This window comes from Oryx dammah, unplaced genomic scaffold (genome assembly GCF_014754425.2).
Source record: "Oryx dammah isolate SB20612 unplaced genomic scaffold, SCBI_Odam_1.1 HiC_scaffold_24, whole genome shotgun sequence".
Lineage (NCBI taxonomy): Eukaryota > Metazoa > Chordata > Mammalia > Artiodactyla > Bovidae > Oryx > Oryx dammah.
Genome location: NW_024070208.1, coordinates 28,938,073 through 28,953,719, shown reverse-complemented (window position 1 = coordinate 28,953,719; position 15,647 = coordinate 28,938,073). Strand labels below are relative to the sequence as shown.

Genomic DNA, 15,647 nt, shown 5'->3' with positions numbered 1-15,647 from the left:
GAGCGGGGAGCAGCTCACCCGGAGCGGGGCTGACCGGCGAGGATCTATCCGCAGGAGCTGGGAGGTTCTTCCCACGGCTGAGTCGGGGGCCCGGACTGTGGGGGCGGGGGCGGAGGAGGGGGGACCCTCCCTGCGCATCCCTCCTGGCCCATCCCTCGTGCATCCCCAGCCCAGCGCGCTGGGGTGCCGTGGGGCACCCCCCCACGCTCACCCCGTGCAGGTGGGACTTCCTTGGCCCCGTACCTGCCGGGCGGAGCGTGTGGGCCACCGGCGGCCGGCGTCGCTGGCACTGGCAGACGCCTCCCAGGGCTAGAGATCCGCACCCAGCGAATAAGCAGCCAGTCTTGGACCGGGAGGAGGAGCGGCCGAGCATCCCTCTCCCGCTCTGCCGCGTCCTTCTCATGAGGACTCGCCGGAGGTGGACCCGCAGAGCCAGCCTCCCGGCCGCTGACCCCGCTTACATCACGAACCTGTGACCAGCGCATCCCTCCCACGCCCGGTACCTGCTCCGCGCGGCTCACGGTCCAGCCCCGGGAGCAGGCTCTTTGTATGCCGCCGACATGGCCAGCCAGCAGGATTCCGGTTTCTTCGAGATCAGTATCAAATATTTACTGAAATCCTGGAGTAATAGTGAGTAACAGAAAATAAGCTTTTGTTTGTTTGTTTGTTTGTTTGCTGGGTGTTGCGTAAGATCTGAGCAATAAAAGCCTCAACTGAAAAGCATAGGCTTGTGAGCCCAGGAAGTTTTTTCTTTCTTTTTTTTTTTTTTGCTTTCATCTGCTATGAAAATCAAAATGTCAGAGACTGAACTAGCCTTCCTGAAGTGCAGAGGCTGTGGTGGAATTACGGTAGATGTGGTTTGATTAAATGTTCAAGTGAGATGGCCCTTCAGACTCTTGGTGAGGGCAGGACTGGGTATTCCAGGCTGCATTTCCTGCTTGGTGTGTGTTTAATGTGCTCAGGTTTTATCGAAATGATTTCATGAAGTGTCAAAGGGGTGTGGCAGGGCTTCAGAGTGCTTCATAATTGTTTTATTAGGGTATTGTCTAAAGAAATAGAAAGTACTTAATGGTCCAAAACCTGGCTCCTCTTTTTTGAATATAGAGGCACTTGCAGATTTATTTGGTCTCTTCCTTGACCATGTGGTTGGTGTTCAGAATTATAATAGTATATACTATTAATATAATAGTAATTAATACTTGAATTAAAAAAAGAATCCTGATGTTTGTCATAGTCCAAATAATGTGCTTTTCTGAAACATAAACAAGTGAGTTGCTGACCGTAAAATCATTTATTAGGATATCAGAATGTTATGGCTTCTGAAGTTAGGGTTCTGACCTACTTAAAGCTTTTAACAGGAAGATCTTTCAAAAAGACAACCTCTAAGGCATCATGGATCTGGAATCAAATTAAAATGAGGCCTTCAGGTGATCAGTGATGCCTTGCATTTTCTGAACAGTTTAAAAACAAAGTCTTCTCTATTTCACCGATCAGCCTTTGTACTTGGCTTTGGATTAAAAGACTGGCTGGTATTACAGATCCTGAATTGTTTGAAATTAAAAGAAAAATTTTTTTTCCAAGAAAAATTTTATGTTGTATTCCATGCATACTGATTAACCTACCTGCAGGTCCAAGAGCTGGTGATTAATTATCTCCTACACAAATGACCTGTGGACAAGATTGCTCGTATATAAACAAAACCGGGGCAGGAGAACCTGTGACTTAATTGCTTTGAAAAAAGAGAGTACCTTCGGCAGGAAGGTGTTCAGGAATATGCGTCTCTAAATGCTATCCATAGAAACCATCTTTTCCAGGTCATTTTGCACGACTGTATCCACCAAGGGGCTTATCTGAAGCTGTTTTTCTACAAGTGGGAAGCCATTTGGGAGTAATACTGTCACCCCAACAACATTCCTTTGTTACAATCATAATTCATTTATCTTGGATTCATTATTTGTGTTACTACTTCACACATAAGGATGAATCTTCTTTGTCTATTCCCCACTTTGATTAGTGACAAGACTTGGACATACAAGGTTCTTTATGCAGTTTTCCAATATCTGAAAAGACTTACTGCGAGTTTGAAATCCGTGTGTGATACTGAATCATTATTTTGAGTGGGTTAAGGCCAGATTATTTTCTTCTGTCAATTTCTGTCATTGCCTCATTAGATAGAAAATTATGTTGGGACAACCCTGAGGCCAGTGGGATTTCTTTTAAAACCTTTCTCCGCTTGTCTATTTTCAGATTATTCTAGACAAAGCTTATATTCTCTGCCCCCTTCCTAAACTCTCTCCGTTCCCCAACCCTGAGCTCACATCAGGAGATGGTTCAAAATGACTGTTCATTCCTACTTTGAGAGTGTCTGGGACACAGTTTTGAATTCTTTCATTCATTCAGCAAATGTTTACTCCAGACCTACTACATGCCAGGCTGTGGAGCTACAGAGGTGAATAAGACACAGCATTCGCCCTCAATCTTAATTTCTTTATTGTACAAGAGTGAACTTGGTAATTTCGCTAGTGTGCCTTTGCGGGGAAGTCAGAATGTTTGTCAGTCCTTTCTTAGGAAGAGGAAATACACCTTAGGTTGAGTCTTCTTTAAGCTTGGTGCAACACTGTATCTCTCAGTTTTACATGTTTTCAGTGGCCAAAAAAGAGAGAAAGGAATTTGTCTGTGGAAGACAAAGTGAAAAATAGAAGCTTTAGGGAGCTCAGCCTGCTCAGGGCCCCAAGGCTGAGAAGATGCATCTTGGGGTGGGCGGCTTGTTGGCCCAGCATCACAGGTTTGAGAGGTGGGGACACCCCGCCCCCAGAATGGAGAATAGGCCTCTAATTATGCAGTGGGGTTTATTTATGAAAGTGCGACAATTAAAAACCAATAAAACAAACTCTATAACTACATCTGACTGCTTTGCAAGGTGGTCATAAGAGCAAAGATGCTTCCTTGAGCATTTACCAGGTTAAGAGTTACATCTTTTTTTTTTTTTTTTTTAATGGCACGTTGTGATTTTGTATATACTTGTCTCCCCTGAAGAGTGAACAAGTCAATTACATCAGTCATTGCCTGGTGAGGTGTCTTAGCTTTTCTTTAACTGTTCATTTTGACACTCCCTTCTTCACAGGCTTGCCCTCTCTGTCAGCCTGCACTTTCATTTTAATGGAGTTGGAAATTCAAAATGGCCTTGATGTTTGGAAATAAAATGTCTTTTGCAGACTTCACTGCTTTCCTTATCCGCCTGGACACCTGTCCCTGTTTGCTCCTTTCCCACTCTTATCCAGGCCTATCCCAGCTGGTCAGTGATTCTCACAGGTGCGCCCCCTTGATGTCCGCCGCCATGGCTACCATGGGCCCTCCCTGGTTTAACCTGGAATGTCGCAGCGGTCTCCACCTGGTCCACCTGACGTAGAGCAGCCTGGAGGGGCTTCCGCCAGCTTTTCAAAGACTTCGTCTCAGCTCTTCTTGCCCCCGATTGTCGGTGACCACCACACAGGACCCTCTTTGAGTTCCTTGTTTATAGTCTCCTGCTCCAGCTGTAGTTAATTGGCTGCCCTCTCTGTGTTTTAGCAGCTTGCTCTCCAGTCCATGCCTGTACACACGTTGGCCCCCTAACCTGGTATGCCCTCACCTGGAACAGGCAAGCTGCAGAACCAGGCAGACTTGATCCACTTATCTAGCTCCTGCATTTGTGATGCCTTGGACAATCCATTAACTACTCTCCGCCTCAGTTTGCTCATCTGTGAGGTGGAGGCAACAACAATACCTCACAGTAAGTGAGGCATTAAGATGTCAAGTATTAATACGTAGCACAATATCCGGCACATTGTGAATCTCAATAAGCGTTAAAAAAATATGAATGTATTCCAATACTTCCCCCTCTTCTAAACCCACTTAAAATCAAACTTAGACCGTTTTTCACCTGAGCATTGACAGCCTCAGTGGATTCTGTGAATAGTCAGTATTTACTAAAACCTCTTGCTTTGGGGCATTCATTTTTCTAGATTTCCTTTTTAACTTTACCCCCTCCCCCTTTTCCACCTCAGCTACTATTGGAATATGCCTACCTTCCCTAAGTACACACCTTCCAGCAGCGTGGGAGATGGCCTGGGAATATTCTCAGTGGCCGAAAGTCACCTTGGCCTTCCAGGTTTGCTACAGAAAAATGTTTAAGGCAGGTAGTTCCCATTTGTTTTATGGAAAGGAGGGCTTGCTTTGTATGGAGTCTCAGAGCTGGTATGTAGGCTTGCCCACCTATCTGAAACTTCTAACCAGTATTCCTTTGTTTCACACTGCCACCCCCACCCCCACCCCCACCCATAATATCCAGTGAACGTGGAGCCCAGTGGATGAAGGGGCCTTCAGGGTTCTTTCAGTGTCTCCATCTTTGCAGGGCAGGGCAATTTGTATGCAATCCTGACAAACCTTGCAAACTCCATAGAGATAAGAAGCCTCTGAATGTCTGTTAGTGCTTTCAGGGAATGGGAATTTTATTGACAAATAAACTGCTCTAGGGAACTGAACAAGCCCTGGGCCCATTTTGGAAGGGACCGCTGTACATTTAAGAGAAGACAATGGCACCCCACTCCAGTACTCTTGCCTGGAAAATCCCGTGGACGGAGGAGCCTGGTAGGCTGCAGTCCATGGGGTCTCGAAGAGTCGGACACGACTGAGCAACTTAAAATGACTTGTCTTGTAGACAGACTTCATTTAGTGGAAGAGCTGGGTGTGGCATTGCTCAGATATGGGTGAGGTCGTGGTGATAAAGGCAGTGTTTCTGTCTGCTGCAGAAACACGGTTAGTATATGGTCAGCTCTGAGGACGAAGAGAAGCCACGTGCAAGTGAGGATTGGAAACACGTCCCATTCCCCACCGAGCAGTATTTAGTGATCCCTGTAGATGTCACAGGATACCACAGAGATGCCATGAGAAAGCCTTAGACATCTCCAGGTGGTAGTTTAGTTTGGTAGAGTGGTTTTTTTGAGGGCCGAGGGAGGAAGGTGGGAACTGTGCTGGGTCTTCACTGCTGCGCGGGCTGTTCTTTAGTTGCAGTGCAGGCCTTCTCATTGCAGTGGCTTCTTGAGTTGTGGAGCATGGGCTCTAGGGCACGCGGTTTCCGTCATTTCGGCTCCTGGGCTCAGGCTCAGAAATTGTGGTACATGGGCTTAGTTGTTCACGGTATGTGGGGGTCTTCCTGGACCAGGGATCAAACTTGTGTCTCCTGCAATGGCAGGTGGATTCTTATCCACTACACCACCAGGAAAGCCCCTGCTGCTGCTGCTGCTGCTGCTAAGTGGCATCAGTCGTGTCCGACTCTGTGCGACCCCATAGACGGCACCAGACGTCGAAAGCTGAAGAGGTTAGCCAGGTTGCCTGAGTCCAGCAGAGCAGTACAGCTCAGGTGCAAGCACCCCCACCTGGCTCTTCTAACAGTGGGGAGCACGCAGCACTGTTCAGGCATCTAGAGGAGAGTTACCCTGGGCTCCTGTTCCCATTTCACATCAGCTAAAATAGTTGATGGTCCTGATGAGAAGTGGAACCTCAAATCAATACCCACTCTCTCCAAGGAGAAAGAGTTGATGTATGCTGGGTTTATGATGAAAGCAGATTTGAGGTTTTTATTTGCTTTTAAGGGTTTAGTTTTTAGGTTGAAATGCATGAAAAATCCTAGAATCTGGAGTAGCAGCAGCTGCCACAGTGCCCTGAGGGCCCACCTTGTGTCAGATGTTTTACTTGGTAATTTATATGTAGGGCAAACCACATCATTGTCCGAACTGAGACACTTTTGAGTGAAAGTTAATAATTACGCAGGGATACTAGGCATGAACAGGGACTGCCCTGGGCAAAGGAGGGCATATGACCACTCTGTTTATTATCTTTACTCTTTCCAGTAACCCTACAAGGTTACATATTGTCTGTACTTTACAGGTGAAAATCAGAAAAATTAGTGTCGAAAAAATGACTTGCTCAAAGCTAGGATGGTAGTGAAGTGCCATCAGCCCCTCCCCGAATCCAGTGATAATCTCGTTTTTTAAAAATGACCCACAGAATGACCAAAGGATCAAGAACACTTTGGGCAATGTAGTGCTTTATAGGTATTTTCATTCTTGTTGACTGACTGAGTTACCCAGTTCTTAGCCTCTTCCTTCCCTGTGTACCTTTGAAGAGCTCTCTCCCTCTCCCCACCTACCCCTCCTCTCTTTTTCTCTTTCAAGATGGAGAACATCATCTCCTTAGTACATAGCTGTTTGAAAGACTTAAGTATTAACAATTCTTTACTCTCATTATTAAATACAATACATAGGCAGCTCTGCACCCTATGGTCATTTCACACACATGCACTCACCAAAGATGCATGTAAAAGGGTACATTTCTTCTAGTAGAATAGTTTATGTTGATTTCCCCCATTTCTAAAAGTTATTAAATACATAGTTAAATAACTCAAATACATAAGAATGTATTAATGGTCTTCTTTTAGAATTGTCCTTTGCTTGTTGAGGTTTCTCTGCTATGTTGTGGGTTTTTGGTTTTTTTTTTTTTTTTGAATCAGTAGCAAACTCCTAATTGTCTTTATCAGAGAGAACAGGGAGACTATTTCCAAGGATGATGGAGATGTGTCTGTAACTTGGGTGTCTCAGCTTACCTGATAGCTCTGGTCTCTGCCACTGTAAACTAGCCCTGTTGCCCACAAGACTGGCCACCCCAAATGATTCAGTTTTAGCTTCTTTGCCTACTTTTGCATGCTGCTTGGAGAAGTTGTCAGCAAGAACTGAAATAGTCCGAAAGGCAAACGGTAGTAGGTAAGGAGGAGAGATGACCTGGATATTTTTACAATCTGGGAACCACCCAGAATATTTGAGAAGGTTGCCAGTATTTAGATGTTTCAACTGATACAACATGCAAATATGCCCTTTATTTAAAAGACATCTGTTTCAAAACAGTGTAATACCCATAACTCACTAGTTCACTTTTGGGTACAGTTCAAGGAATTGAATAGATTCCATGAGTCCTGATCATCTTATTGGTTACATCTTTATTTTTGAGCCTGGTGGGATACTTCGAATGAGCTGGCTTCAGAAATAAGTTTGAGTTGATGAGAAATGACATTTTACTTGTGTTGGAGTTATTCCATAGATTGACAGCTCTGAATATAACCTTTTGTGCAGGTTTTTTTTTTCATACTAAACCTTAAATTTATTTAGTGTCTTATAATCTGCTCAGCACCTGCAAACACTACATTACCTCATTTGATGAATTTGATGCATTGATTAGGAATAAACTAGCTTATTGAATGTTCCTGATTTGGGATAATAAGGCTTAATCTTCCCAAAGTTTATCTTCTCTGGCATGAGATACCCATATGGCAGCATGTAGGTATATTTTGTGAGTTTTCAGATCAAATGAGCAAATAATGATCTTAGTCCGTGGGCTTTACCTTTGCATGGGACTTTTGAAATGCAGTATAGCTTGGCATTTGTCACCTAAGGTACACAGAGGTAAGTCCATCCAAAACACATCTGTATGAAAAGTTCCTGAATTTATTTGTACCCTAGCATTTCTTAGTTTCTTTTAGACACTTAAACATTTCAAATATTCTACAATATGGTGCCTTTTGGGTATCACCCACTATTTGCAGATGACCCCAGGGCAGAAGGTTTAGCAGGCATCCACTTCCTGGAGAATGGCATTTATGGAAAAGATAGTACACAGCCTTATCTCCTTTTCTTTGTACTAATCTCTCTCATTTGATAGGTCCCATTCATCATGTTCACTTCAATATTCTTCCATTGTAGAACTGTTGGCTGTATGAATAAAAGAATGCTGTCTCTTTGAGCTGAAATGCATCTCCCAGTTTTGGAGGAGAAATGGAAATAGCCTTTTCCATTAGAACGTTTTAATTTACTCTTTAATGCTGCTTTATATTCACACTCAAAAACTTACTATCTTAGCATCAGCTTTTCTTGGTTATTACTCCAAAATGCTTTGCTTCTTGATACTGTCAGTGAAGCAAGGCAGACACTATCCATTACTTCTTTCTTCCTGAGCATCTTCTGTGCACTGGACACACTGCTTTGGGAGCGTCATCGCTCATTCAGACCTGGATCCCACCATCAAAGGTCTCAGAGTTTCCCTTCTTTCCTTTTTAGATTCAGAATACAGGACGATTAATGCAAAAGTTCCCAGGACTAGGAGAGGATCCAGTGATATTTCAGAAAGATTGTGTGCCCTAGAGAATTTTATTTGGGAGGAGGTGTTTGAAAGATTCTGTTGATGTTAACTTTCTGGATGTATTTCACTGCGTCAGAGAATTATTGGAAGCCTGGTGTTTACAGGCAAAGTCCTGTGAGAACATTTTCCAATATTCCATTCTAGCAGGATGGCTGAAGGAGAGGAGGAAATGTAAATTATTTACTCTGGAACACTTAACCAGATGTCAGTATTTGGGAGAGCAAGGGTTTCAGACATTCTTTACCTTAGAAAAATGTGAAGAGGAGTTATGATGTTTATCAGAATTTTGGCATGGGACTAACTTAAAGCCATTATATTTCATTTGAGGTGGATCGCTCTTTAGAATATTTGGGGGCTTAAGAGAGAAGGGATGTGTGTGTGTGTGTGTGTGAGACGTATATTTCTATAAGTTGTTTAATGATCATATATCTCACCTATATTATTACAAACACTTCTTACTTTTTTACAGAACACACAAGCACAAGCATTTCAGTGTTAGTCATCCAAAACTCCAGATGCTAAGTAGTGAAAGTTTATATTCTGCCAGCATATCAGACTCTAATGAGTCTGATTTTGGTTTAATTCCTTTCTACTGTTTTAGTCATTTGATGAGCTACAGATGGAAATTTAAGCCAAAGCGGTAACATTTCAGCTAATACTTTTTATGCTGCTGTAAGAACTTGTTGTCATGTCAATTTAAGAGAGCTGAAGTCTTTTTCAAGAAGGCATTCAAATCTACATTAAGTGCTTTTATCAACTCTAATTTGATATACAACTCTAACTGCCTCTGCTGTTCTCAGTTGCAAGGTGCACAGGAGTTTAGCAGTGAAGACAGCTTTGAAATTTCTAGGATTTGTCAGCTAATGCCACAAGCACAACATTATAGAATATACAGTTAAATCTCTGTTCAGTTGTTTTTGTCCTAAGTTTAAGAAACACTAGGCTGACTTCTTTGAGTTAGGATTTAAACAGGTAAATATGTATTTTGGCAACCATGAAAAGGAAAGGGTATTAGATTAACTAGGGTAATACTTTAGTAAAATTCCATTTGAATGTCATTTTTATGTAGGAAGGATTTGGCAAATCAGGAAAATGATATATTATGTAACTGTCAAATCAATAAAATGCTTCAATTGTGCAAAGACAAGATTAGGTTTTCCTTCCCTGTTTTTCTCTTATTTTTCTGTGTGTGACCTTGATCATCTCCTTCCCTCATTTCCTTACGTGAAAGGAACAAACCTGACTGTCTGTAGCTGTTTTGTGTGAAGGGTTTTGAATGCCGCCACTGAAAAAAAGAGGTTTATGTCAACATCGTAATATTTGTCAGTTATTTCTCCCGCTCCGTTAAAGTCAGATTGAAGGAGGGTGAGCTGTAGGTTTTTGAACTTGACTGATAAGTGGAGACCCATCTCTGACTTCCCCAGCTTGGTCAGTTTCTTGAGCTAACCAGCTCTTCAGTATCCTGAATAAGATAAAGCTGTCGCATTATACAGCCGACTGGGTTCTTTCCGTTGTTATTTTTACAGCGAAGTGACTGTGTGTCTAACTCACGGAGTTAGTTTGAACAGGGTTGTCTCCGATCTGAGGGGCTGGCATTCTTCATCTGGAGACAGGCATTTCTTTCTGCACAGCAAGATACGGTGTTTATGGAGATGGCTGGCGTTCTAGAGGCTACAGTCCAAGGATACTCTCCTAGGTTTTAGCAGATACTGTATTTCGGTTAAGCCATACTGAACTAAAGTTCATAAGGATGCAGGGTTCTATTAGGAAATCTGTCTGAAACATTGTTTGGTTTATTATACTGTTGACCTTTACTTCATGCTTGCAGCTAGGTAGAAAGCTTTGTGACAGCTTTAAAGAATCTTAAGACTGGAAAAGTTGCTCTAGCTGAGTAGCTTGCCTATGACTTTTTTGGCAGATTATAAGCAGTTAGTTTAAAATTTACAGGTTAGAACACCAATGAGAAGATAAATTGCAGTTTTCCTTTAAGAAATAAAAAACCTGCTTTTCAACCTTTAAGTTTTTGAAAACCATGTTTCTAACAAAATGAGGCCTTGCAGTTGAAAGACAACATGGACTTAACCTTAGTATTACATGTACTATGTCAGCACCCTAGAATTAATCGTCTATTTTTCTTTATTTTAGTTGAAGTATAATTGATGTACAGCAGCGTATGTTGCGGGTGTACTCATAATTTTTAAAGGTTATACTTCATTTGTAGTTATTATAAAATAGTTGCTATATTCTCTGGGTTATACAGTATATCCTCGTAGCTTATCTTGTACATAATAGTTGGTACCTCACATCACCAATTCCATGAACAGGAGTTTGAGCAAACTCTGGGAGATGGTGAAGGACAGGGAAGCCTGGTGTACTGCAGTCCATGGGGTTGCAAAGAGTCAGACACAACTTAGCAACTGAACAACAATAGCAGCAATAGTCTCCTACCTCTGTATTGATCTACTTTTTTCCAGTGAGAATCATGGCTTCCTTGGTGAGTCTGTAGAGAAGCTCACCCCCGGATGGGCCACTCTGGGTCTTTGGTCCTCCTCCTTCTTGATTTAATGGTGACCCTGAGGCCTGACCTCATCTTTTCTTCCATGACAACCTGTCCTTTTTCTGTTTTACTTGATTGAATACGATTGCTAGCAAACAGGAAAATGAGACATTTTAGTCTTGCCTTCTGATTTTGCATTCCATTTACTAAACAAATCCCCAGTCCTTATCATTATGGGAAAGGTAATCCTAGTTTATGCCAATTGAGATATCCATTTTGAAGGTATTTGAAAACTTGGCCCATTTTCAACTTAAGAAAAACAACTAATTTTTAACTAACAATTTCAATGCTTGAACTTTAAGAAAGGTCACAATTATGAATGAGAATGAAGATTCTATCACAGTTTAAATGTCCCTAATCTGTTTTACCTTGGCTGCTTTTCTTTCTCTTGTTAACTGTTCTGTTTGCCATTTCAGTGCTTATTACCATTTTCTTAGAGGGACAAAGGAGCTGAAATTTAAATTGTTTATTGTGATTAGTCAACTGCTTTATTTATTTTTTAAAAAAGGAAAGAAAAAATAGAAATTGGAAATTGAGTAGTATTCTGAACATCAGTGAGTTTCATTTCTAAATCTTAAATCCCTCTTGTCACCACTCAAAAAATCTGCCGTTCACATGTATAATGGTATGGTTAATACATAGAACTAATTTTGCCATCTAGTGATGTGAAATGTGTATCATTTTAGGATGCCTTTGCTATACAAAATAGATAAACTTTCTCATGGCTGAAAGAATGAAGACTTAATTAGCATGCCTGACCCACGGCCTGGGTGAAACTGGGCGATTCCAAGGAGCTTTAGAACCTGGAGGACCCAGACCATCCATCTTTAGACTGGTACTGCATGATAACAAGATGACTACCTTGGTTCTAAATATCTTCACTCTACTTAAGAGGAAGGGAGGAGGCTCAGTTTAGGTTGGTCTTCTGGCAGGAAGGAGAAGATTTTGCTAAAACAAACAAACAAACCCCAGCAAACTTCTTGTATTCCTCTGGTTGGAATTGGGTCACATGCCAGTCACTGGCAAAGTTGAATGGAATTACCGTGTTGACTTCAACAAACTTGATTCATGCCCTGCACTGGGTTTGGTCCACCTTCTGTAAGACAAGACTTCTGCCTGCTACCTGAACAAAGTAGTCTTTTACCAAAGGGAAAGGGGAGCAACCAGTGTGTGTTCAGTCACTCAGTTGTGTCCAAATCTTTGGACACGTGACCCCTATGGACTCCTGCCCACTAGGCTCCTCTGTCCATGGGATTTCCCAGGCAAGAGCCACCAGTAGTAACCCCCATAAAATATAAAATGTACAATTACAGATGACTATTAATGACCACCTGTTGTTATATAATATTGCATTAAACGTAATAATGATAGCTGATTTTATAAGCCCTTGTGGAAGTATCAGTGCTGTATTAAATGCTTTACTTGCATCATTTTCTCTAATCTTCACCATGACCCAGCTTGACATATACCATTTGTACGTGGCAGAGCTGGGAATCAAACCTAGATTCTAGGATAAACACTAAATTATGAAGTGTTGTGCTGAGTCGCTCAGTCATGTTCGACTCTTTGTGACCTCATGAACTCTAGCCCACCAGGCTCCTCTCTCCATGGGATTCTCCAGGCAAGAATACTGGAGTGGGTTGCCATCCCGTCCTCCAGGGGATCTTCCTAACCCAGGGATCGAACCCAGAAATCCCGCATTGCAGGCAGATTCCTTACTGTCTGAGACACCAGGGAGGCCCTAAAGATACTGATTAACAGTAGGTAAAATTGATGAACCTCAGGTAGGAGCAGAAGGATGTTGACATGTACTTCCTAGCAATTTACCACAGTGATGTGTGTCAAGAAGCAGTGGCAAAGAGCTTTGAGAGTACTCAAAATAAAAATTTTCTCTCTGCCTCCAGTTTCAGAAAAAGGAGCATTTTCTGATGCTTCCTTTCTTATGCCCCTTCAATAAGAAATTGAATCTGGTTTTTTGGTTTTTTTTTTTTAAAAAGCAAGTTGTGAGGAAGAATATTACTACATCAGAAACTTGAGATTGTACCTATTTCTCAGTTGAAAGACAAAAACGCAAAGGAACGTAATGGGTATATTCAAATCTGTTGTTAGATTAAAATGAAAAAATACAGTATTAATTCATTTGAGTGCCATTTGGCCGTAGCAGATGAAATATCCTTAATTTTGTTGTTACCCAAAAGTGACCAAATGTTTTCCTATTTTCAGATGTTTCTGCTCACATAGAAATGTCAGTATTTTCCAGTGAGGTTTAGCTTTCAGTCTCATTGTTCAGATTCAGCTAGTTGAAAGGGCTTTAAGCCTGACTTTACCTGTCCATGGCCTCCCCCGCCCCAAGTTAATCTTACAGATAGTCCAGTAAGAAGAATCGGCTCAGTTTCAGCCAGCGTGCTATGTGCCATCTCATTTAAACTTCATTAAATCCTGGTGAGGCAAATGTCTCCTCACAGGTAAAAACCCTAAAAGAAATGACTTCCCCAAGGGAGGGGCATGAGTAAGTACTGGCAGCTGGATTCAGATCTGGCTCACTGCCTAGCCCCCCTCTCCTGTGCTGCTATGCCACCAGAACGTTGGAAAGATGCAGGTGTTGCCTTTTCAGCCCTCAGTGCAAGCTTGCAACTGCGATTCGGTTGCTGGGGGAACTCCTGGAATGCCCACTTGTTCCGGAAAATAGGATCAATTCATTCTTGGCTACTCTGATTGACATGCTGCGTCCAGCCTTGGGACACACAGTTCGGTGTAGACAGCAGAAGGAGAAACAGAAAACTAAATCCTAATGACCAGAGATGACTTTAAGCTGAACATGAGGCAAGTTCCTGCTGTTAAGGAGAGGATTGTCTCATGAAAGAGACCTACATAAATCAACAATCACAGTTGAATATGACGAGGGACCAACCCCATGAAAGATGAATTGTGTCTCTGAGTAAGAGTGACTATTGTTTGTACGTAAATGTGGTTCACCAACCCTGAAGGCCAGCTTTTCTGTTCTTTCCCTGCTTTGCTGGTAGTCCTCTCCAACGCTGAATCTTTTTCTCAACAGCCTGGTGAACCTGTAGCTTCATCTCTCTCCTCCAGGTCCTTTACTGTGCTCAGTATTCTCATTATAGATGCCGAATTTCTCTAGGGGTCATCTCAGGCAAGAAACTCAGCTCTTTTCAACCCTTTGGTCTTCATTCAAAACCTGGCTGAAACGTCCTGTGCTTCTTTCTGCATCTGGGTTTCCATCACCATCACCTCTACCACAGCCTTGCTCCAGGTCTTCATCACCTCTCACCTGGAGCATCTTAACTCCTCCTTGCCAGCCTTGCTGCTGCCCCCGCCTCTCTGCCTTCCCAGGACAGTCTGGTCTTTTCCACAGCCTTGAGTGGTGGTCTTCACCTTGGCTCTTGGAACTGTGTGTCAGCACTGAGAGTGATGTTCCCACAGGCAGGGTTGGCCTCGTGTTGATGGTAGCAAGCGCACTGAATAATCGCAATATCGTTGTGAACTTGCATCATCATCTGAATTCATTGTCTTGGCCATGTTTATCCAGTCTGTTCTGGTAGGCTTAAGAATTCTGTAGATTATTTACTTCTTTCTGTTCTTTTCCTTTCATGTTTTTGATTTGTGTTCTTTTCTCTTGTTAATTTTTTTCTTTTCTCTTTCTCCATCACATTTTATAAGTATAGTTTCATATGCAATATTATTAGTGATTTCATTACATTTTAAGCATATTAATGAGATATTTTAATAAAAAACTTTCCAAAACCCAGTCCTATAACAAATAAAAAAAGTCATGAAGAAAAAGTTTGGTAGAATACGGACTTGGATTCCATCTCTGACCCACACTCTGTCATCACAGTCATGGCCCAGGCATGCAGTGTTGGTTCAGGGCAGGGAACACAATTTAAGGTAAAAGGCGTAGGACATACTACTCTGTATTTTCATGCTAGTGAGAGTTGAAGAGCCTGGGTTTGGTGGGCATGATGCAGAAATTAAGGAAAAGCTGGCTTATAGTTAAGGGAAAACCCAAGAGCTCAGTATAATTATTTGCTAATAAAACACATGAACTCAGGCCGAGGCTCTAATTACTCGTGAAGGGTCCAAACTCCAGTGATGGAAGGGCCACTCAACAGTTCTCAAGTGTCCCTTATACACAAAATAACAGTCTTCAAACTGGCCCAGTGAGCTCATTAAATATCATATTGTTCTGCCAGATAAGGCTCTTGTTTCAGGGAGTGACTCAGAGACTGTCACTTCTTGGGCCAGGAGAATGAAAGTGCTCTTCAGGCTCTGGGGAAAGGATAAATTGTTGACACTGTTCCGAGGCCATCCCTCCCCACTTCAGTCTGTGTCTGATTAAACCGTGTGTTATATTGAAAGATGACCACTCAGCTGATCTATTCAGCTCAGTGTTGTCATGAAGTTTCTGCTGTAGACCCACACAGTGGAGAGGAGGTTAGAAAGTTCCTTATGGACAGGGTTCAACTCATGCCAAAGAACAGCCCAGGCTTGATGGTGCTGGGCTGGCAAAGTCATGTGTGCTCAGAGCTTGGGTCCAAGGCTCCATCTCCTTGTAAGCGGAAAGTTAACTACCAGCCAAGAGTGTCATCTCATTGGGGTTACTTGCTTTTACTTTTTTCTTACTGAAAAACAGAAGTGAATCACACCCTTCACCAAGCCCTGCTGCAGAAGGAAACGATGCAGTGCTGGTCACGTAGCCCAAAGGAAAAAGGGCCATAATGCAAACCTAGTTCTTCATTGTGTTCTGGTGTAAGGACAGGTTCAGTCCCCACACAAAACTGTGGTTCTTCAACATGGACCCTTTTTTACATGGAGGAACCACGATGTTTTACTTCGTTTTTGTCCT

General features: G+C 42.4%; 1 protein-coding gene across 4 annotated transcripts in view; it reads left to right on the top strand.

The window, feature by feature from the left end:
- FRY (FRY microtubule binding protein) overlaps positions 1-15,647 on the top strand; it is a 323,252-nt gene that overhangs the window by 77,103 nt on the left and 230,502 nt on the right. The window contains exon 1 of one of the 4 annotated variants that reach the window (XM_040267103.1): positions 472-630. The exons of the other annotated variants lie outside the window; for them this stretch is intronic. Coding sequence (XP_040123037.1) covers positions 561-630 — 70 coding nt within the window. The 5' untranslated portion in view covers positions 472-560. Of the gene's footprint in view, positions 1-471; positions 631-15,647 lie in introns of those variants that run through there. 4 annotated transcript variants of the gene reach the window in all.